At 40.5% G+C, this 25,078-nt stretch overlaps 1 protein-coding gene across 1 annotated transcript; it reads right to left on the bottom strand.

Annotated features, from left to right (window-relative positions):
- Positions 1-492: 492 nt before the first annotated feature.
- On the bottom strand, positions 493-23,948 carry LOC133549960 (zinc finger protein 292-like). Its single transcript, XM_061895914.1, has 8 exons — positions 23,705-23,948; positions 16,348-16,502; positions 11,907-11,985; positions 11,588-11,723; positions 11,301-11,503; positions 8,044-8,180; positions 7,668-7,809; positions 493-7,575 (listed from the first exon to the last, which is right to left on the bottom strand). The coding sequence occupies exons 1-8, from the start codon at positions 23,852-23,854 to the stop codon at positions 1,354-1,356; spliced, it is 7,224 nt and encodes a 2,407-aa protein (XP_061751898.1). The 5' UTR covers positions 23,855-23,948; the 3' UTR covers positions 493-1,353.
- Between the last annotated feature and the right edge of the window lie 1,130 nt (positions 23,949-25,078).

Here is a 25,078-nt window from a genome sequence, read left to right as displayed (position 1 = left end):
TTTCCAATTCTATTTGAGTTTTGTCTCTCTTAGAATTAAAAATATCGAGCAAAGCGAAACCAGCCTGCTAGTAAATAAATACAATATTTAAAAAATAGAGGCAGCTCACAGGTAAATGCTGCTATTGGAGCTATTTTTAAAACAGGCACGCGGGCGACTCATCTGGTCCTTACGGGCTACCTGGTGCCCACGGGCACCGCGTTGGTGACCCCTGGTGTAGAGCGTTCCTCCATTTTCTATCAAATCTTTAATTTGTCTTACTGAATTGATTAACATGTATTTCTTATTCTTATCAAGCAGTAGAAAATGGATGGATATCATTAGAAGACATTATGGAAGGTTAGAAGCAGTACATAGGCCAGATAAGAAGATCATTAAATAAGACATGACTTCATTGAGCCCCTGGGGTATGGTGTCCTTCAGGGAAATTAAGGAGGCATTTGTCTTTATTTATTGTATTAAGGCCTCCAAATAAAACATAATCAGTTAATGTTTTTTCTATTGTACATTATTTATTTACAATGACATACATGTATTCATATAATTGATATCATGTTAAAAAATATAAATATCAATTACAATTATTGTGGACCTCATATTGATAATAATTCAAATAAATATCAATAACTCCACGGAAAAAATCGATGGACACTCAAAAGCACCTCGACAGTAGTCAAAAAGCATGTAGCACCTCTCCAACACGTTGCAATTTGTTTTTCTCATCAGGTTTTTTTTTTCAATTGGCTAAACAGGCCATCATAGTCTCTAAAAATTTTGAACAGTAAGAGTAAAAGTAGTAATAAATCTCATGGCATGATGCTGCACCATAAAACTGTCAGTGCAACCAATATGCAAAGTGAATAAATTGCCACAAAAGGAGCATTTGTAACACCATCAAGTATGCAGACGCTATTTTTTTTTTTTTTTTTTTTACAAAAGAAACAGTAACATTTTATTGAACACTTTGTGGAAGACATGTAAATATTACAGATAGGTCTACTAGTGTTGAAAAAGGATGAAATAAATACAAACAAAACTTTAAATCCCATAGGGATGTATAAAAACATTTCTCTTTAAAAGTATCCATTTAGCAAAAGAAAGAAAAAACATCCTCAGTACTAAGCATAAATACAAACATGAATCTAAATTCTATGCCCTATAGATTACCTGGTTATTAGGACTAACATACATATTTAAAATCATCCAAGACATTTTATGGTGTATAAAATAGGCCATTTCTTAGTTAACTGTGACCAGGACTGTTAACGGCTGGAACTCTGATGCATTGTCAAACCGTTCTGCAGCATACTTCTCAAATCCTGAGTGAGACAGAGTTGAAAATAAAATATGGGGCTATGAACCACTGTAAAGCCACCTTTTTATTATGACCATGGGCTTCATGTCTTGTAGCTGCTTGAGCAAAAGATCAGCACCGCGTGAGAGCACTCTACTATCCATGACAATCTTCACATTGCTCACCGATTTGATATTATGTGGATTTCTAAAGTTTACCAGTTTTGCACAACCTGTTCTTGTTCTCACTGCTGACCTCAGTTTGAGAGTTTGTCGTCTCTTGGACGGCAGCTCCTCAGCAGGTGTGTCGTTCGATTTGCGCTTGGAAGTGTGTGTCGACTCTGAGGTTTCCAAGAACTTCAGAAATGAGTCCTCGAGTCCCAGAGGTTTAAAAGACCCCTGCGTCGCGGCTTCATCTCGTTGTTCTGTGGCTACTGGGGTACCAGGATTTGAGTTCTCTGTTGAGCTGCTAACAGTCGTACGATTCCTAAGGGTTTGCATTCTCTGAGGACAAGCTGGTGTTGGAATGGCAGGTTTTCTGGGACGCCCTCTTTTAACGCCGCTTTCTGTCACAGTGGATATTTGAGATTCTGCACTCTCATTGTTGGAAAGCTTGCTGTCCTCCTGGGGTATTATTTCAACAGCCTCTGCAACTTTATCTGCGTCTGCATTTGCAACTGTATTTGCCTCTGCATTTGCAACTGTATCTGCCTCTGCATTTGCAACTGTATCTGCATCTGTATTTACAACTGTATCTGCATCTGCATTTGCAGCTACAAATACATTTGCAGCTATATCTGCGTCTGCATCTTCATCTCCATCATCAGCTGCATTTGCATCTGCGTTAGCTTCTGCATCTGCAGCTGAATTTACGTTTTGGTTGGCGGATTTTTCACCCTCCTCGGGCTCAGTCTCCTCAGACGACGTGCCTGACACCCCCTCTTGTTTGTCGGCACCTTTGCATCTGGATCGAGGGAACTTTTTACAGAAAATGAACTGGCTCCTCTGGTCTTCTATATAACGCTCAGTGAGGCCGTGAGTCACATAATGCTTGAATATGCTTTTTTCAGCTCGCTCCACTGCATCGCAGCCTATAAGCATACACGGGTACTGCAAAGACCACTTCTTAGTGCACATGGCTGATGCTTCCTCATGGGTCTTTAGCGTAGGTTTCCCAAAGTTGGTCCAATGTTCAATGGCCTTCCCATCCTTCTTCTTTAAAATTTTCTTCTTCATTTTAAATTTGTTCTCCATGTTTTCCTTTCCGTTGTTAACTCCGGGAAACGGCCCTACTGCTTTAATCCTTCTTCGGTCAGTCACTCTGGGGTTGTGAACATAATCATGCTTCTTTATCAGGTGGCGAAGAAGATTGGATTTTGTGGAGTAAAAGCGGTTGCAGCCCTCGTGCGTACACCTGCACGTGATATCCGCCGAGCTTCTCTCAGAGACGGCAATTTCTTTGTGCAAGCTCCTTATGTGCTCAATGTACATGTCCACAGAGCTGAAGGGGAGTGCACACTCTGGTCGGTCGCAGTTGAAAGTCCCGATGGGCATGCTGGCCATCATGGAGGTGGCTTTGTCCCGGCTGAATTTGTGCAGTAAGAGGTAATGCTGCACTAACCTTGTGATTCCCATAAACACCCGCGAGCAGTTCTTCACTTGACACCTTATTTCGTGATCGTCCATGTTCTCGTAGCTCTCCTGACCGTTTGGAATGCTCATATTCTCTGCGCTTCTCTCAGCTTTGCTCTGAGGCAGGGACGACTGATGCATGGCTCGGTAATGGAGGATTAAATTGTGCTGGATGGTAAAAGCAGCAGTGCATCCTTCATGAACACAGCGGTACGGTCTATACGGATTGAAGGCATTGTCGGAGTCACACATTTTAAGCCCTAGTCTTTTTTTAAGCTTTTTCTGGGTTTCATCTTGAATGGGTGCAGTTTTGGAGCTGCTTGGTTTTTCTGGGGAATATGAAGCTGAGCAGACAGGGGGGTTGAACTTCATTGCTTTTATTTTGCCACCTGGGGGCTGCTCTCCGTTCCCTGGTAAACTTAACTGCTGTGTGCCATCCGGACTTGTAGCAGCAACCAGTTGCTCTAGGGGCCTTTCAGGAACTGCCTGCATATGGTCAACTGATGACTTTTCATTGGTTAAAATGTTTAAATAGCTTTCAGCAGCCGGTAAACAGGTGACAGTCGTATTGGTTCGGGGGACAGGATTTCCCCGAGAGGCCATCTGAAGAGTTTCTGGATTGTTTGTGTCAATTTGAGGTACGATTGCAATGTCCAAGGGCTCTTGTTTAATCGACTTGAAGCAAGGTGGGAAATTCGTAACACAACTCGCTTTAGAAGTCGACTTGCTAGAAGACGAAACATCATTCGGTCGCAATGTTCCCTTTTTTTTTGCGCTCATCTTAAGCTTCTGCACTTCGGCCTTTGACAATCGGTGGACTTTCTCGTAGTGAATTCTCAAGCCAGTCGTTCTTGTGAATGTTTTGGCGCAAAATTGACAAGTGTACGGAGACAGTTTGGATGGTGTTCTTTTCAGTTCTTCGATCATAACGTTAGAATAATTGTGCATTTTACATAAATGTTTGAATAGCGCCTCTTTTGTCATGAATGAAAAGTCGCATTTAGCCTGGTCACACTTAAAAGGTTTAGATACCTTTGGCAGAACTTTTTCTTCTTTTTTGCTTGTTGTGGGTTTGCTTTTTTTTACGTCTGAGATCGTATCACAACGTGGCGGATTCAGCGCTTGGGACAAACTACTCCGCATTTTCTCCTGGGCGGCTTCAATCAAATCCAACCTTTGAAAGGCATTGGATATTTCCATCAAGTGATCCTCTTGATGAGGAGCAGCGACGGCAGTGTTAGCGAGCCCCAATAATTTTTCTTGCTGGTTTTCAGGGGCAGCAGCAGATATATTGGAATAGTCAGTTATGTTTGTGTTCTGAGGTTCTTGTTTCAGCACAATGGATGAGCTAAGAGTGTTCAGGCTACAAGGTTCCTGTACGAAATCGCCATTGGACATGTTGAACATGGCTCCATTAGCTTCCGGGACAAGGGGGTCATTTAGAAAATCAAGAAATGATGTCGGCAGATCTGCAGTCAGGTCAATTTCGTCTACCGGCCTGCATTGCGAGCGCTTGGACAGATGACCTCCTAAGGACTTTGTGCTAGAAAACTCTCTAAAGCATCTCCTACAGATGACCTTACCGTCCTTAATGATGGCTGGCCATTTGGTGCGCTTGCTCAGCTTGCCGCGTTTTCCTTTTAGCGGTTCACCATCATCTTTATCGTCAGCAACTTCGCATTCTGTGTTAGTGCAGTCTCCTTCAAAATTAAAGTCCGTCTGAGGCACACTGTGTGGGCTTAGCATGCCGTCCATTGCGTTGTCCATCTGTTCGTAAGCAGGGGTAGCTATGTTTTCAATTTTAATTATTTCTGTTGCTGGTTTTGATATCGCCTGGGCCTCTGGGCTCGAACATTTTACAGGGATATGAACCGGTGAGCTTTGAGAGGTTGAGTTTTCACTCTGAGCATATGGAGTGTGGTAGCTTCCTTCAGGTAGACTATGAATTGTTGACATGCTGTTCCCATTATCCACCTGTACTGACAGGTTTGATTGACTGTTTTTCCTTGTATCCATAGAAATTACGCTGCCCTCAGGAGGCATTAGTCCAAATTGATGCCCTCCGTTGTGCATTTGCCCTCCGTTGTCAAGCATCAACGAGCTAGACAAGTACTGGGACATCAGACTTGAATCCGAAGGAGACCGAGGACATCCGTGTAAAGCTACCATTGATTGGTCTCTTTCAGCTGGGTGAGGTGGTTGTGTGCCGTGATAAAGATCTGGCTGCCACTGTGGATAGCTACGAGAGGGGTACTCGTTCATGTTGAAGGACTCTGGATAGGTGCTGTTCACTGGAGGTGCAGACCACGACTGTGACATGTCGGGCTGCATGAGTTCACTGGTATTGGTGGAGCCGCTCCACGATGGGTACAGTGTAGGGTTCACCATTGGAGTGATGGGCACAGGGTCCATTGAGCTGGGATAACACTGGGCGGGTGAGGTTGAACGACCTATTGGGTAATTGATTTGTTCAATCTCTGGTTTGTTGCATAGTTGTCCTGGGTGATTTGTCGGTGTGTTTTCCTTGGGAAGCTGTCTGGTCACAGCTACTCTACCCTTTCTTGCTGTAATGTTGGTCACTTTGTTGTACTTCTTGGCCAATTTCCAGTCATCAAAGATTTCAGGGTGTTGCTTCTTCACATGCCTTGACAAACTCTTGTTTGTACTGTAAGCCCTTGTGCACTCACTATGTGGGCAGGAGTGGAGGTTGTCATCATTATTAGAAAAATCCGACATTGTTTGGGGATATCCGTGCGCAGGGATTTCTGTCTTAATTTGGGAAGGTGCAATCATTTGTGGTATCACTTTCTGACAGTTGTTAGCTTGGCTAGTTTGCCCTCCTCCCTGTTGACTTGCCACAAGATTTATTTCCAAGGGTTCGGGATTAACTGGGGGAATTGTGGCTTGTTTCACCATAGCGTGGTGTGCATGTGGAACCATAGGTGCAGCTGGTGATAAACTAGGGTTTGTCAGTGGAGTGTAGCATTTCTGTGGGTCTCGCAATTCAATATGTGCCACAGAATTGAGCATGTTTTCAATAGAATGTTTCACTCTAACAGGAATGAGCTCTCCAACACCATCAGGGGAACTGCATGGGGAAATGTTTGCCATTGATGCTTCACTCATAGGAGCATCTGAGTTATTGGTGTTAAGGCAAACAACTCCAGTATGTGTGTCTACCATACACAGCACACTCTCCTGTAGTGGCTCAACATTTGGAATGACAGGAGAACTTTTATTTATGACCATAGCATTAGGTGTATTGTGAATCTGTTGGTGAGCTACGAACTCAGCCTGTGAGTAGAATATTTTACCACAGTTATCTGTCTGGCATGTGTACGTAAGGTAATGCTGAGCCTCATGGTCGTACAAAAGGTAGGCCTCGCTGAAAATCTGACCACAATTTGGAAACATGCACTTGGCCTTAAAGTCTTTATGTATTTTCTTATGCATGAGAAGCTCAGAATTGGAATTAAAATTAGCCTTGCAATCCAGTTGTATGCAAATGTACGGTTTACTCCCACAGTGCATCTGCAAATGATCATTGAGATGCCGGACGTTAACGAACTGCCGCCGACAATATTGGCACACCACTTTCTGTTTTTGTATTTGTAAAAACTTCACGGCCTCGTCGTCGTTTTTGTGCGACCGGACATGAGCCATGAGGTTGCGGAAAACCTTGAAAGCCTTGGAACAATTTTTTACAGGACAAAAGCAGTCTGGATTGATTTGCGCTTCAGACGTTGTTTGTTCCACCTTTGCGGGTTGGAGGCCAATTTGAGGGTTAATATTGACAGAATCCACTCCTATACTTTTTGAAGGACTTTTAGGGGAATGAAATGGTTTGATTCCTTTTCTAACAGTTTTCATGGCGGCTAGACGCTCTTTACAAGACTCCTTGACATGCAACGCTACATGCGGCTCTAAAACTTCCCTAGTTTCAAAACCATTTGCACAAATAGGACATAGATACACTCCATCTTTAAAATGCTTCTGAGCATGTTTTACTATCCTGTGACCCAAGAACTCCTTGTCACACAGAACACAATACTGCATGTAGGCTTGCCAGTTTCGGAAGCGGGCCGACACGAATCCCTGCTCCCTGAGTTTTTTCAACTCTCTGTTTTTTTCTTTTTCATCAGTCATTTCACTGAGTTCATTCGTAGTGGTTAACAAAAAGTCCTCCAGATCTTTGTACTCTGGGAGTTTTCCAAGTGTGCTTTCCACTTCTTGTTCATCAGTGTCATTGAGCGTGTCGATAGAGGACACGATAGCTGCTTCCTCTCCCATCAGTGACAAGCAATTGCATTTTAGTGTTTTCCAGTCCCAGAACTCTGGATCAAAAGGCCACTGTGTCTTCAAGGCCAGCAGCAACTCACAGCGTAAAGAATTGGGCACCGGTAGACTCCCGTCTTCTTCAGGTTTTTGATCCGGTTCGTTGTAAAGTGACTCAACGGCATAATAGGAGTCAACAGTAGGCTGGAGGAGGAATTCAGTAAGCTGACATGCACGCTTTACTTCAAGATCAGTCGGCAAGATGCAAGAAATAGTCTTGCAGATGGTGGACTTGCTATCCTTATGGTCACTTGAAGTCATCTTCAGAGCTTGGATGCACATTTCCACGCAAACTGGAAGCCCCACCTCTCCGACCTAAAAATGTGACACACAGAACATAAGATTTGCCGAAATCTATTGATGCGGATAAAAATGTTTACCAGCTCTACTTTGAAATTGGTGCTTACCTCGTTCTGGATGACTTTGATAAGAAAAAGAATGTGACAGACACTCCTGCAGAGAAGAGCCAGCTCTTTGCTGTGGCTGAGGAAGGTGTCCGGTGACGTCTCTAAACGCATGAGTAGCTTACTCCAGAAAAGCGTCAGTTCCCTGCAAGAAAAAAAACACAATAGTAAGTAAAAATGGTGACACAAATTGGTGTAGCTGCACTAACTTTAAAAGCTTGGGACTTCCAGCCTCTATTTTTTTATCTATTAAGTTTTTAAGACCATTTGTGCTTGTGATAATGTTTGCACATAGTGTTTGGAGAAAAAAACATACATCTTGCAATAATAGTTGAGAATTTGAGTGTGTTGTTCTTTGCATACCAATGTTAGTACTTACCAGGCACAGTAAACTTCTCCCTGGAGAAGCTGTCGCTTAAGAAAGGCAGAGCATAGGCAGAGCGCGCCTTTTTCATCTCCTTCCGATTCCAAGTTACAGATCATTTCAAGAGCATCCTTGCAGTCTATTGGTGATATCTATAGGGAGAATATATTTGAGGTGCAATTGAAAAATAATCTTGTTTCATGAGACGACAAATGGAACCAGTCGTGATTGTGTACATAGGATAAAGCCTAGTTATAAAAATGTAATCTCAAAGACAATCAAAACTTGTTGCCCCTTAATGGTTTTTATTGTAACATTTGCACTAACACAAATATGTGGCTACGTCACAGTTAAGTGTAAATGTAAATGTTTTAACATTTAAAACAGCAGTTGTATGTGGTCAGACTTCTCTACCCTCGTTGGCTTTGTTGTGGTTGTTGCGGCTTAAAGGTTTGAGGCATTTTCTTTAATAACATTGCATCGCTCTGTGATTTTATTAATTCGTTATCAATGTTTTAAGCCCAAACAGCACAGGATTATTTTTACAAAATAGGCTTTATTTCCCCTATTAAATTTAAATGAAGAACATTAACAGCAATTTTCCAGCCCTCTTGCGGGCCTTTTTTGTGATGCCAGTGTTTTCATTTTTTTAGTGTTCATTGCAATAAAATTGCAAGGGAAAGTTGCCCCAAAATCTTTGTGACTTTACAGTAATTATAAAGACATGTGTGTAAGAATAAGAAATAATTGAACAAATACAAAGAACAAAAACACAGAGAAAAGCATCTAACAAGCATAGCACACAAACATTTTCTAAATAAGCTTTATTCAGCCACAATAAAGTACACTTGTATTCTTTTAAGGAAAATAATACAAATTATATCTTTGCCTCAGATATGTTTTTTTTATTTTTATGCTGAAAATTACACTTTCTATACCAGCTTTACATGGACTTCTCCAATATATATCTAAGCTTGATTTCTTGTAGTTTCCATTTAAAGATTAGTTGTAGAAAAATGGTTGGTTTAACTTTTGCGAAGTTTTTTATATAGATATAAGCCTAGTAAGGTACTTTTAAATATATTCTTTGTCTATTAAGTGTATTTAAGTTTAGTGTATTTACCTACATCTCTAAACCTACAAATACCTAGAGCGTGTTCCATCTGCTGCCATTTTTACACATGACCAATTCACACGCACGCATACAGTTTGAAAAACATACACCACCAGAGGGTCTCTGATAGTCGCTGTCTGCTCTATCGTCCACAAGTTGCAGACATGCTGCATGTACAGTATGTCTTATTATTATGTTGTGGCCATCGAAAAAAGATATTCAGCAAGCGAGATTTCAACAATAAGACGGCGGCTAACTTTGAAGCTATCTTCACCACGTAAATCAAGTTGACTAATGTTTGCAGAACAACTTTTGATGCACCTCAGCTTCGACTGCCTACTTATCAATATAACATCTTCACATTGGTGAGCTTTTCACAAGAGCATTATCAAAAGATGAGATGCACCAGGACTCAATGTGCTTCAGCAAGTCACTTAATGCTAACAAGACAGCTATCAGCAGCTGTCCGGGCAATGTTAAGGGGGCACCTATTGTGCAAAACCAACTTTTAACTATTGGTATCTGTTTTTGTGTGTTTGGGATCTACATAATTTGAAATCAAACTGATGAAGTATTACAAAAATATTTATTAAACAATCTTGCCTTCCATCATACTTCCTCCAAACGGTCCGTTTGAAATTTGCCCCTTTAGCAACGTTTTCCCAGTTGTGACGTCAGCGGATATCTCTATATATGATAGAAATTTACTCTAAGATTTTTGCGCGAGTCCGCCATTGTAGTGCAACGTTGTAGTCAATAAGCTCCTTTTTCTCCCTAACCCTAACCCACGGACCATTTCTAACACAAAATAGTGTATACTTCCAACTAATATCTGTCAGTAGACTCCATACGAAAGTGCTAAAATGTCCAACATGGCTGGTGGGAAGAAGAAGAGACAGTCAAAGTGGAGGAACTTAATTAAGACGGTCTACAAAATGGGGAATCTTGGAGAGACGGTCAGAAAGCAGTTACGTTATTGCATTAAATTAAGCCTAGATGTCGATTCAATGTTTATTATTTGTGCAGTCATAATGTAGGCAACAAGGAAGTTTTTTAAAAGTAGAAAAACAATCATAATAAGACCTCTGGAGATAAACTTTGTTGATGCACTTCATCTTCAACACAATGTGGAATGACAAAGTGGGACACCAATGGTAACAAAACATCTAATGGTCCTAGCTGAGTCTCTTAAGTTGATCAACATTTGGCACAACACCATACGTCAGTAGTTTTAGCACATTGAAGCCGAGTTTTAACTTGGAGAATTTACCCAGGATGCGATGAAGTATTTCAATGTTGTGGCTGTGTTGTAGTGGTCGGGCAATGCTGGCCATTGCAATGACACTTCGAAGCTACTGGTGAGTACTGTAACCTACAGTAAAACGCACAAAACTCCACTATATTGGGTAAAACGAGTCTATATGGGTGGACGACTATATGGATGTTATTTCATGTTTGGATGGCTCTAATTCTGTTTTCCAAAAATTTAGAGCGGTCATAAAAAATGTTATGCACCTACAATGAATATATACGATTTATTACTAATAATCCTACTTTGGGACCAATTAGACACGATAAACAAGGGACAACTGTATTTTGTTCCCGGTATGTTGAAAATACTTATTCAAGAGGAGACTAATAGCAGAAAGACAACACGGCACTACAACAAAATGAAGAGTGTAGTATTAAACTGTAGCATCAAGAGAAAAGTAAGCGTGCATTAGTGCATGTGTTTATTATTGTTATTTATATCAAAGCATCCCGTTAACTCATATGGAATCAACTGACCAGGTAGTTGAACTACTACCTCATAGCACCCAACTTTGTAAATGGAAAAGCACCTAAAGCAATCCCAGTGGGTTCTGCGTAGTGTAAAAGGGGCAAAAAATAGTTGAGGACCAATTGTTTTGATGATTTCAAGAATTATATTTTAAAATATTTCTTATTTTGTGTGTGTTTTGCGCTTTTTTAAGAGTAGCGATGAAAAAAAATATTGATTTATGTGGTTAAGTACAGATTTACTTTTTTACATTACTTCAAAAAGGGCTTTAACGTGCAGCAACACCACACAGGCAAAAATGTTTCTATAAAATGTGCATTTTGTTAAGTAATTGTGCTAACGTGCAGATCAAAACAACAGAACATGATAGATTTTTACCTCTTCCATGAGCTGCTCCTGACTTTTGGTCATGCAAACGCAGAGCAAATAGGTTTGCTTGAAGTTCCCTTTTCCTTCATATCCTGGGTACTCCGAGCACATCTTCGCAAGAGTGGCAGCTTTATCAACACTGTCTATTTTGATAAGGTGCTTTATGCGCATGCTGAGGAGATTGGGACCTTCCAACTCCAGATACTCGTGAACTAAAACACAAAAGAGATGACAGACACAAACATGAGCACATATGCGAGGTATGTTAACCAAATTGTAAGCCAGTGGGCAAAAACCTTGCTCAGTTTGAGGGATGGTGTTGGACAAGATGCTGCTGAGTGTGATGTTGGACCAGACGCCATCTTGCTGTGCCAGAGCGAAGAGCGGGTGAAGCTGTGCACTTCCACTTTCTTGCAAAAGGCTGTGTGCCAACTGTAACAGACGACAAATAAATACATAGCCAGTAAAAAATCCCTTTTTCAGCTGACCAAACACACCAGAAAGGTCATTCACCATGTCATTTGTGTATCAACTCAATCAATTGTTGTTGATTCAGATTTGACATGTCATCATATCAGATAAGCAGACTGACTGGGGGCTAAGGAGGCTACTGACCTTCATAGAGGACTGAAACTCCTCCCATAAGGCACCTGGGATGTTCTCGGGCAGTAGGAGCACTAGCTCCGCACAGCTCCTGCACAATCCAAACATACGGAAGTTGTTAACGCCATTGACTGCAGGAAACATAACAAATGACTCGGTGCAAAAAACAATGCCCCAAAATGGTTGTGCTGTAATTTGCACCTAAACTTTAGAGGGGAATATGGGGCACCTGTAACATGATTCAGTGTAAGGTCTCTGTAACATGATTCAGAGGAGGTGGGAATCATTGGGCACCTTGTAATTCGATTACAATTATGGAGCTATAATTTCATTAAAAATCGATTATTTATGCATCTTTAATTTATGTATATTGATGCAGTTTTACATTTCCTTTCGATTCACTAAATAGGAGTTTCTAACTTGCAACTTTAAAAAACAGGGCATTTGCGATAAGAAACAGTTAAATTATTACCACATCTATTAAATTAATGGAAACGTGTTTAAAACTGGAACATAGTGCCCCAAAATAAAGGAGCTGGTCAAATCGCTTGGTGAGGTCACTCGCTGCAGTCAGTCAAATTTTAAAAGTGTCTGCATTACTTTACTTACAATAAATAAGTCGATTATTTAAGTTTACTAATCCATTTTAAAATATTCCATCTCCGAATTGTGATGCATCTAAAATCGATTATTTACCCCATCACTAAGTTTCAGTGTAAGTGTGAATATACAATCAATAAAGTGTTGCATGCACACTTTGTGTGTGATTAGACACTCTTTTTGGTATGCTTGTAAAAATGAATACATAGATCTAATGCAAAAATCACATTATATCACAGACAGTGGAAAGATCCTGTAAATATGTTCCCACCTTTCCTTATATAGTAACAAATAAGACCTTATAGGTATAAAAGGTAAGACAATTCTTTCTTGCAAAAGGCTGTGTGCCAACTGTAACAGACGACAAATAAACATATAGCCACTAAACAATCCCTTTTTCAGCTGACCAAACACACCAGAAAGGTCATTCACGGAGTCATTTGTGTATCAACCTAATTTTGTGCAACAAATACAATAAAAAAACAGTATTTTCAACTTTATCAAGACATAACTTTGTTTGTGTACGATCTCATATTGCAAGTGCACCTATTGCAGTGGCCGGTGAGAATGTAGTATGGATTGTTATTCACATACTTTGCATAAACCACTGCATGTCCTATCACTGAAAAATGAAGAATATACACACATTAGAAAAGGGGTGTTGAACAGTGCTGCAACATTGCGGATACTGTGGTACGGTATCTCGGTTTTTGTTAGTAATCTGTTCCAAAAAGTGAGACAAAGGCCAAATTGCACGAAAATCTAAGCATTTTTTCCCCATTAGAAAGATTTAAATCCAGGCCCGGGCAATATAGTTGAAAACTGTATCAGGATATCAGTGTTTTATATCTGCTGATATCGAAACTTGTTGATATTTCTATGACCTACGGAAAATAAGGACCAAGACAAAAATACGTTGAATGTAATTTTTTTTTTAAATGTAACCTTCCTCTGATTATAATCCCCTCAGCAGTCAAGGCAGAAATGAAAGGAAATGTCAACACTCAAACAATCAAGGTAAACAAAATTCAAAAACACATTAAGCACTTAAAAATAACCTCTTAAAATTAACGTGCAAAAATAAGCCTGGGCTGATACTCGTAAAGTTAATTAACCGAACGATAAATGAAAATGAAGTCGGTAACTTTTCTGGCATCGATAACCGCCAAGTTCATGCGTGTTTATGGGCTTCAACAGCAATTACTCTTTGCATTGGTTTCAGCTCTTGTCCTTTGTGCGGAAAACCGAGGTCGCTAGCATCACAGAGTGCAACACGTTACTCTCTGAAAGACACAGTAGCGAACATGGAAAACAAAGTGATCACAAAACCATATACCACCGCACCTGTGTAGCAATATTTCAGTTTTAAACCTTTAGAACAAGATATGAATGTTGGTGGCCGGTGTGCCAAATTTAAAAAGGAATGTGCCAACAAAAACAAAAAAAAAATCAAACACGACAGACTTGGATGCCCACTTGGAAAGCAACTAACCAACTCAGTATTTCCAACTGGTGACAAAAGTCCATATAAAGATGCAGAGCTTTTGCCCTGACAGTCCACACTTACTGAGGCGTTTGGTGAACAAGATCAGGGCCAACGAAACAGCACAAAATAGTGTGCGCTCACAGAAAGTGTGGTTTACACCTTCGCCATAGACATGCTGCCCTTTAAAACTGTTATAAAACTAGCATTTTGCAAAAAGCTGCATACAAACATTTGTCATGTCATGTTGGAGTTCCTCTCTTGGAATTTGCCGGACTAAAGTTTTTTTAATAGGACCTGTTAATACATCTAATTATACTCTGGTGTTTTTAATTGTGACTTTGCACTTTTTGTTTAGAAAGGTCCTAACTGGAATGTCAGTTAAATAAAAAGTCTTCCTCTGCACACATGTTCAATATTGAACTGCAACTGTCACGTTGGGGTCGCATGACGATTGTGTTCTCAGGATGCGAAAAGGAAAGGCAGGAGGTGGCGTGCAGGTAAGCAAGAACTTGGACCACTGTAAACACATTGACAAATCTTTGCATTTACATTTTAACATTTCTAGCAAACATAGAAAACAGGGGTCCAATCTTGTGATTTACATAACTGAGACGTTCCTCATGGCATCCCTTTAAGTCCTCTGCTTTTTGGCAGTTACACATTTTTTTTGTGGTGTAATTAAGGATTAGGATTGTCCCGATACCAAAATTTTGGTACCGTTCCGAAAACATATATTTGATAATTTTTCAAAATAAAGGGTACCACAAAAATGTCATTATTGTCTTTATCTTAACAGAAAATTGTATAATACATTAAACATGCATGTCTTTTTGCAATCAAACAACAATTTTGTCATTCAATAAGGTAGTGAGCATACTAAACAACTTCTCTTTTATTAGTTAATTAGCAAACAAGTTAAAAGGGCTCCTAATATGGCTGCTGGCATATGCAGTAACATATTGTCTCATTTCCCATTCTATTAATTTGTCAAAATTATGAAGATCAAGCGGTAGAAAATTGATTATTAATCTACTTGTTTATTTACTGTTAATATCTGCTTACTTTCACTTTTAACACATTCTATCTACACTTCAGTTAAAAAGTAATAAGCACTTATTGTTCTGTTGTTCGGATACTTTACGTACGTTTCGACTGATACTACAAATTTTGGTATCAATCCAATACCAATTATTTACAGGGTCATACATTGGTCAAAATTAAAGTTATCCTGTATCCAGGGACGTATTTCCTGACTTTTTAAACAGTAAAAAAGACAAAAGATTTTGTAATCACAAAAAAATATTCATGTAATCATTGTATCGACTATATACGGCTCTTGTACTTGGTATCACTACAGTGGTTTAGATCAAACCATTGGTTTTTATATTCAGTGGCGCTGGCTTGCTCTTCGCGGTTAGTTATTGTATCCTCCGACTGTGTGTAGTGAAGCATATTTAGCTATTCCTTGTCCTGCAAGGATTATACTTGTAAGAAACATACTTATTTTGTCACCATGGAGGCGATGATCAGTCGACTACGGTGGGTGTTAACCACTAGCCAGCCAGCCATGTTTTAAAGTGCCGCTTGCAGCACAGTGCTTCAGTGTTTAAAGCTTCAACTTTATTGTTATTTTTAAAGCCAAAATGCGTCCATTCTCCTCCTTTTGTCTTCACACGGTTTCTGCTTTTAAGTACTCGGTGCTAGTTTTACCAGCAATGTCACAACATGACGACGCCGCGCCTTTGAAAAAAAGTACTGGCAGTATAGTACAATTTTTGATTGATTAGTACCTTGGCACTTTATTAGTACCAGTAATGCTACAAAGGTGTTGTTGTATCCTGTGTACTTCAGTTCAGTCAGTAATTTTTCAACTTCTTTAGTTATACTGTACTTGTGGTGTTCTTCGAGGTTCCATTTTAGGTGCTTTTTTTTATTCATTGGTGCATTTCAACTTGTTGCTTGCGAGCTCAGTTCTAAAAACTTGTGACAGACTCACATTTTTGTGCTGCATTAGAGATGATCTTTGACTAAGTTTTTAGCAGAAAGTCTTTATAGACAGCTGAGCACTCCTGGAACTGACAAAATAAATACACCAAAAAAATATACTGTAGAGGATGCTGTTTTTTTGGAACATACAAAATAAGACTAATAGTGAAGGGACAAGTCCAGCCCACAGGTTAATATTTTTCTGGAATTTGGCCCCTAAAACTATTCAGTTGAAATCCCTGCTTGAGGCATGTATGAAGCAACTATGATTTTTTTATTATATACATACAGTAACACACATCATTAGTTAAATCACACAACAGATGTTCTGAAATTGTAGCACTGTGACACATATTAATAAAGGCCACGGGTAATACTTACAATGCTAACTTTTCAAGTAGAAGTGGCACATTTTCACATTCGGCGGAGAGACAGGAGGCGGCTTTGGCAAAGCTGAGGACGGCCAATGTGTAGACCTCCAGCAAAGGCAGCGGATCCTCATCGGTTTTCCAACGGCCGGCATGTTCCACCAGAACCTTATGGAGAGGAAAAAAAAACATAAGAAAGTGAGAATCTGCTTAAAAATCAAATCAACATCTTCACAATATCAGAAAAAAACTATCCGATCAGTATTACAAAGTCTGTATCAAAACTGCTACTTGACAAATTCATAATCAAAAATGAGCACAATGTATGCCATCCTATAACTGTTCATAATGCCGTATGTGTACAATATACTGCACGTACTATTGAGTTTTTCTTGCTGTTTTTTTGGGAGCTTTTTAGGGTGTGTTAACAATTATTTACAAGGCATTCAGGTCCCAAACAAAAAATTCACAATTTAGTGACGTCTGATTCTTGACCATGAAACTTATTCGGGTGTTACCATTCAATGGTTAATTGTACGGAATATGTACTGTACTGTGCAATCTACTAATAAAAGTTTCAATCGATCAATCTGATTTTGCTTTTTTTTTGGTCAGTGGACAGCTAATGCTCTCAGCTAAGCAAAGCTGCAAGTCGATTGTACGGTGGCGTATGCGAGATGTACATTAGCTGAACACATCACACACCCAAAACAACAGGTTACATACATTCGTAGAACTTCCGTTTCTTTGGCAGATTTGTTTTTACCAGCTGAAATGTAACAACGTTGTAACAAAAATTGTTTATCCGTACATCTATTTTCTATCGCTTGTCCCTCTCTGGGTCCCGGGGGAGCTGGACACTATCCCAGCTGCATTCGTGCGGAAGGCGGTGTACGTCCTGGACAAGTCGCCACATTATCGCAGGGCCAAAACAGAGACGGACAACATTCACACTCACATTCACACACTAGGGCCAATTTAGGGCTGCCAATCGTATAAAGACGTCAAAAGTTCCCCGGAGATAAGCTGCAAGAAGACTCGACCGAATTGTAACGAGCATCACGACCTGCTATCTGGAAAGATCCAAATGTGTTTCACCACTGTACACTTACTTTACACTATTTGGCAAACTCTATTTATTTGATGGGTTTCAACCAGTTTATTGTTGAGTGTTGCTTACAACCTAGATATAAATGTTTTTGATGACATTATGTCTTGACATTCGGAGCATTGGTGCGGTCTGCGTTCACTTGCTGCACTCGGGACTGTTTGGTCAAATCTTGTTGGTCTTTTGTGAAGTCGGAATTTCCGAGTTCCTAGTTGGAACTTTTAACTCGAACGCCCCAAAAGATCAGACTTTCTACTCGGACAGGGGGAGCATTCTCAACCCCCGACCCGATTTAGCTTCAAAGATGACTTGTAATATAAGCTTATGTAATACCCGTTATTAGCACTTCCAATTAGTTTTTGACGCACTAAACCAGCCATATACTATATTGCTGGATGTTTATATATGGCAACATTACTGTAACGTAGACTACATTTTTAATGGGTTTAATACAGTATGCTCTACATCACGAGCAATAGCCTGTGTTTTTTCTTCATCCACTGTGTTCGAATGTTGCAGTAATTGTGCATATTTTCCCTTAAGTTGCTTATTTTTAGACAATGCAAACACAGCAATAGCTTTCGTGTATGTGGCCATCTTGATTTCCGACATTGTGACTGGAACGCTCACATTCCCAGTTCCGAGTTCCAAGAGACTGCATTTACACTTAACAAAACGAACTGTACTTACAAGAAAAGAAAAATCAAGTTTTGTTTTGTGTTAACAAAATGTTGGATTAGGATTATTTCCCAAGGGGAAAAAATGTTCCGGTTTTCATGTGATTCTGTTTTGAACGTACCCTTTGGAATGGATTAACAACAAAAACTGAGGTACTACTGTGTTAAATTTATTGAACACTTCAACAATCATGTAAGTTACCACAAACTATAATTAGTATTGAGCAATATAGTTGTAGTAATTACAATATTTGCATATTCATCATTTTAGCCATGTGCTCAGTAGATGAAAGTGTACAGTTATGCGAAACAAGACCGTATGCATATAAAATGACTCTAAAGCTCCATTTCGATTGATTCAAATCAAACATATGTGTACTATAGTGGTTGAATTGCATTATATAGATATATATATATACATATACATGTACATATATATACATGCCTGTTAGAGTTGTATGGTATATCGGTATTAGTCTAGTACCGTGGTACTAATGAATCATATACGGTGCTATACCACCTCTAAAAGTACCATTCCGCCACTCCCTTCGATCACTGCACACAGGTGTCAAAATATAAACAAACGCCATTGGTGAATCCACACCTTACATCCACTGTAATGATACCAAGTACAGTAACAATAAATAGTCAATACTACTATGATTACGTCAATATTTTTTGGCATGACAACATCTACTTTCTTTTTTTTAAATGTATACTATGTTGATAAACTTAGGAAATATGTCCCTGGACACAAGAGGACTTTGACTATGACCAATGTATGAGCCGGTAACGACTTGGTATCGGATTGATACCCAAATTTGTGGTACCATCCAAAACTAGACATGTCCGATAATAGCTTTTTTACCGGTATCCGATATTTTCCATCTCTTAATTACCGATATCAACCGATACGACACATACAGTCGTAAAATTAACACATTATTATGTCTAATTTTGTTGTGATGCCCCGCTGGATGCATTGAACAATGTAATAAGGTTTTCCAAAATAAATCAACTCAAGTTATGGAAAAAAATGCCAACATAGCACTCCCATATTTATTATTGAAGTCACAAAGTGCAATATTTTTTTTAACATGCCTCAAAACAGCAGCTTGGTATTTGGGACATGCTCTACCTGAGAGAGACTATGAGGAGGTTGAGGTGGGCGGGGATGGGGGGGCGGGGTTGAGGTTGGAGGGAACGGGGGGTGTATTTTGTAGCGCCCCGAAAGAGTTAGTACTGCAAGGGATTCTGGGTATTTGTTCTGTTGTGTTTATGTTGTGTTACGGTGTGGATGCTCTGCCAAAATGTGTTTGTCATTCTTGTTTGGTGTGGGTTCACAGTGTGGCGCATATTTGTAACAGTGTTAAAGTTGTTTATACGGCCACCTTCAGTGTGACCTGTATGACTGTTGAACAAGTAAGCCTTGCGTGAGAAGCTGTGGATATTATGTGACAGGAATTGTACGTAAAGGCAGTGCCTTTTTAGATTAGTGGCGCTCTGTACCTCTCCCTACGTCTGTGTACACAGCGGCGTTTTAAAGAGTCGTAAATTGTACTTATTTAAACCGATACCGATAATTTATGATATTACAGTATATTTTAAAGCATTTATCGGCGGATAATATCGGCAGTCCGATATAATCAGACATCCCTATCCAAAACTAATGTAAAGTGTCAAACAACAGAAGAATAACTGATTATTACATTTTAACAGAGGTCTAGAGGTGACACAATATGTTACTGCATATGCTCATCAAACACTTGTATGGAACATCCCACACGTGTGCAGGCTAATTGGGAACAGATGGGTGCCATGATTGGGTATAAAAGCAGCTTCCATGAAATGTTAAGTAATTCACAAACAAGGATGGGGCGAGGGTTACCAATTTGTAAGCAAATTGTCGAACAGTTGTAGAGCAACATTTCTCAACGAGCTATTGCAAGGAATTTAGGGATTTTACTATCTACAGTCCGTAAAATTATCAAAAGGTTCAGAGAATCTGGAGAAATCACTGCACGTAAGCGATGATATTACGGACCTTTGATCCCTCAAGCGGTACTGTTTTAAAAACCAACATCAGTGTGTAAAGGATATCACCACATGGGCTCAGGAACACTTCAGAAAACCACTGTCAGTAACTACAGATGGTCACTACATCTGTAAATACAAGTTAAAACTCTACTATGCAAAGCGAATGCCATTTATCAAGGAACACCGCCAGCTTCGCTGGGCCCGAGCTCATCTAAGATGGACTGATGCAAAGTGGAAAAGTGTTCTGTGGTCTGACGAGTCCACATTTCAAATTATATTTGGAAATTGGGGATGTGGTGTCCTCCGGAACAAAGAGGAAAATAACCATCCAGATTGTTATAGGCGCAAAGTTCAAAAGCCAGCATTTGTGATGGTACGGGGGTGTATTAGTGCCCAAGGCATGGGTAATTTACACATCTGTGAAGGCACCATTAATGCTGTATGGTCCATACAGGTTTTGGAGCAACATATGTTGTCATCCAAGCAACGTTATCATGGATGCCCCTGCTTATTTCAGCAAAAAGTGCCAAGCCGCGTATTACAACAGCGTGGCTTCGTAGTAAAAGAGTGCGGGTACTTTCCTGACCTACCTGCAGTCCAGACATGTCTCCCATCAAAAATGTGTGGCGCATTATGATGCGTAAAATACGACAACAAGACCCCGGACTGTTGAACAACTTAAGCTGTACATCAAGCAAGAATGGTAAAGAATTCCACTTTCAAAGCTTCAACAATTAGTTTCCTCAGTTCCCAAACGTTTGTTGAGTGTTGTTAAAAGAAAATGTGATGTAACACAGTGGTGAACATGCCCTTTCCCAACTACTTTGGCACGTGTTGCAGCCATGAAAATCTAAGTTGATTATTATTAGCAAAAAAAAAAGTTTATGAGTTTAAACATTAAATATCTTGTCTTTGTAGTGCATTCAATTGAATATGGGTTGAAAATGATTTGCAAATGATTGTATTCCTTTTATATTTACATCTTACACAGTGGTTCTTAACCTGGGTTCAATCAAACCCTAGGGGTTCGGTGAGTCGGCCTCAGGGGTTCGGTGGAGCCTTTGCCACGGAGGTAAAGACACAACCGACTTATCGTATCAATAAAAACTTCTCGCTATCTGCATATCATGGATACCCCAAACAATGTTCCCTCGCATTTTCCATCTGATTTGCAGGTTGTTTGATTGATCAATTGAAACTTTTACTTGCAGATTGCAAAGGAAGAGAATACATTATATGAAACAGTACAGTTTACACAGTACAGTACATATTCTGTACAATTGACCACTAAATGGTAAACCCGAATAAGTTTTTCAACTTGTTTAAGTCGGGGTCCACGTTAATCAATTCATGGTAATGAGTGTAAGGTGTGTAATTTATTGTGAGTTCATGCACTGTGTTGGTTTTGTTCTTCAATGTGATGTTCATGCACGGTTCATTTTGTGCACCAGTAAAAAAAAACATGACTTTTTCTTGAATTTGAAAAAAAAAACACATTTTATTTTTCACTAAAGAAGGGTTCGGGGAATGCAGTTACTAAACTGGTGGGGTTCGATACCTCTGTTGTACCGAAATGTTACCCATCGGAATTTGTAACTTCAGGGGGCGATGTTCCCATGGCGTTTGTTTGATGGTTAAACGGCAAGGCCAAAGAGGAGGAGAAGAACGCTTGCGAAAATGGCGTAAACTTTCCGTAATGCTGAAACATCACTTATCTATATTGGAAAATGTATGTGTGTGAGAGAGAATCAACAGCTGATACAATGGACTCATACTCTTTTGATGACTGCACCTGGCTCTCAGATAAATCTTAGCTGACATTGCTTAACACGGTAAGTAATGAATAATTCTGCCGGTAATCACAGTGTAAAAAATAATGTTCAAAATATAAAACATTCTCATGCATTTTAATCCATCCATCCGGTTTCTACCGCACCGGTTCAAGAAGTCGCATTAATGGTAAGAAGTATTTTATTTATTGTTGGTTAGCTTCAGAATAACAATGTTATTAAAAAGAATAAGATACTTATTATACACTAAAAATGTTGGTCTTTCTTAAAAATGCACAGATTTATTTGTATTCGGTCTTGAATAAAATATTATATCGCTCTCACGGAAATACTTTTTAAAATATTTGGCTTGTATGGCTTTCTCGGTCAAAAAGGTTCCCGATCCCTGCTATAATGAAAGTAAGTCATTGATTTCAAGAATATGTGTAATTTAGTAATGCTGAAATTCTGTCAACTGACTTTGCAGCATTAAGGATAGTTTACGCCCTTTACGCAAGCGTTCTTCTTCAATCAATCCATCAAACAAACGCCATGGGGAAATCGCCCCCTGGAGTTACAAATTCCGATGGGTAACAGATTTCGGTACAACACCTCCAACAAAGGTTAAGAACCACTTATCTAACACAATTTCCCAACTCATATGGAAACAGGGTTTGTAGATTTTCCTCTAAGGTTCTATTTCTCCTTGGAGGAAAATCTAATGTTTGTACTGATCATGAAGTGCATTTTGAAGAGACATTACATTAGCTATGTGTTTTTTTAAATTACTCACTTCCCCCATTCACAAAGTAGAGCAAACCCCCCACCTTTCCCAACACCACTTGATTTGCACGTCCAGTAGACGCTCAATGACTCCATTATTCCTCACTGTTTGCAAACACAACTCAACTACAACTGAAGTGCACACGGCTCGAAGTCGCTTGCTCCTTTCACACAAAGAACTTTGCTTTAAAAAAAATTGCAGGAAATTCTTACTAGGTGGCCAGGTCGCTGTTCAACTTGCAATCTATTGTGTATACAGCAGCTACTAGCATAGCGGCGACCAAGAGACGCGATTTTTACGTGGCGAATAAATACCAAGAAAGGGTTCACAGCTGCACTTTCGCTACAAAACCCCGACCGAGTCAATTTTCTGCTATTTCTCATGTAGCTACTTTGTTATAATGAGCATCTATGCGTGATTAGCTGCATGGAATGAGTGCAAAAGGCCTGAGCTAGCACAGGCAAACAAAAAGAAAATATTTCCCTGCTTCACCAAAGTAGTGGATCACAGACCTCATGGAAGTGTGCGGATTTACGCGCGTAGTAACAATGTAATAAAACTCATTCCGTGCATTTCGATTGCAATCGTCCATTTTTTTTTTTTTTTGCAGGGCATGACCACTGCACAGGACAGTGGGAGCCTGCATACCAGCTAGCAGCATTGATCGAATGCTAGCAATTTGGCCTGGAAAAGGCGAGCAACACAAGCTCAGAACGCACACATCACCGCGTAATACTGTGGGCTTTTTTTTTTTTTTACGGTAAATGAGCAATAACAGGCACACGCAAGGCGGGGAGGGTTGAATAGCACGTTCCAGCGACCCCCCCCTCGTCTTTGAATTAGCCGCGAGCGAGCGGAGCGGCTAGCGACTTAGCTACATTGTTGTAGCCGAGAAGTAGACGCGCATCCTCGGCCAGGAAGCCAGAAAAGAGGGCTGCCCGAGGGTGGGGGGGGGTTGTTGGTGGACGAGCCGAGCGGGGAAAGACGGCGCTAACCTGGCAAAAGTCCTGGCAGAAATGCAGCGAGGCTTCCAGCGGGGACCGCGCGCTCTCCCTCAGGGCCGTGGTCAAGCCGTGGAAGCGGCCGCGGAGCTCGTCGAGGGCTTTCCGTGTGTCATAGTCCTTCTCCGTCTCCCCCTCCGCCATCTTCACAACAATCACGACCGCGTACGCACAGATGTTACGCTGCCAGAATGGCACGCGCACGCGCACGCAGGCGAGGCAGGCAGGCCGGGGTGGGGGAAGGTTAGAGGGGGAGGGGGAGGGAGGCGAGGTGGGTGGGCGGGTCATTTTCATACGTGTGTGTGTTGGGGGGGGGGGGGGGGGGGAATACAACGTCAACAGGGCGTCCACTACATTGGTATAATCTTTTTTTTTTTTTTTTTTTTTTACTTAATCTCCCCGAACCGATACGAGCCATTCAATTGTGTTGCTGGATCTTTTGCAATTTGTTCAATTAATAATGGAGACTATAAAGCAGGGGTCACCAACCTTTTTGAAACCAAGAGCTACTTCTTGAGTACTGATTAATGCGAAGGGCTACCAGTTTGATACACACTTAAATAAATTGCCAGAAAAAGCCAATTTGCTCAATTTAACTTTTTTTTTTTAATTTTTATTTACCTTTAATAAATAAATCCATCCATCTTCTTCCGCTTATCCGAGGTCGGGTCGCGGGGGCAGCAGCCTAAGCAGGGAAGCCCGGACTTCCCTCTCCCCAGCCACTTCGTCTAGCTCTTCCCGGGAGATCCCGAGGCGTTCCCAGGCCAGCCGGGAGACATAGTCTTCCCAACGTGTCCTGGGTCTTTCACGTGGCCTCCTACCAGTTGGACGTGCCCTAAACCAGTGGTCCCCAACCTTTTTGTATCCGCGGACCGGTCAACGCTTAATAATTCGGCCCGGTGGTTGGGGACCACTGCCCTAAACACATGCCTAGGGAGGCGTTCGGGTGGCATCCTGACCAGATGCCCGAGCCACCTCATCCGGCTCCTCTCGAGCCAGATGAGGTGGAGGAGCAGCGGTTTTACTTTGAGTTCCTCCCGGATGGCAGGAACTGTTATCACTGTTTATTACTTTATCACAAGGCGGAGGAAACTCATTTGCAATTTGTTCAATTAATAATGGAGACTATAAAGCAGGGGTCACCAACCTTTTTGAAACCAAGAGCTACTTCTTGGGTACTGATTAATGCGAAGGGCTACCAGTTTGATACACACCTAAATAAATTGCCAGAAATAGCCAATTTGCTCAATTTACCTTTTTTTTTATTTTTATTTACCTTTAATAAATAAATCCATCCATCTTCTTCCGCTTATCCGAGGTCGGGTCGCGGGGGCAGCAGCCTAAGCAGGGAAACCCAGCCTTCCCTCT

Source organism: Nerophis ophidion, linkage group LG03, assembly GCF_033978795.1.
Source record: "Nerophis ophidion isolate RoL-2023_Sa linkage group LG03, RoL_Noph_v1.0, whole genome shotgun sequence".
NCBI lineage: Eukaryota > Metazoa > Chordata > Actinopteri > Syngnathiformes > Syngnathidae > Nerophis > Nerophis ophidion.
Note: the sequence above shows the minus strand (reverse complement) of the source record. Positions and strands in the feature narration are given on the sequence as shown.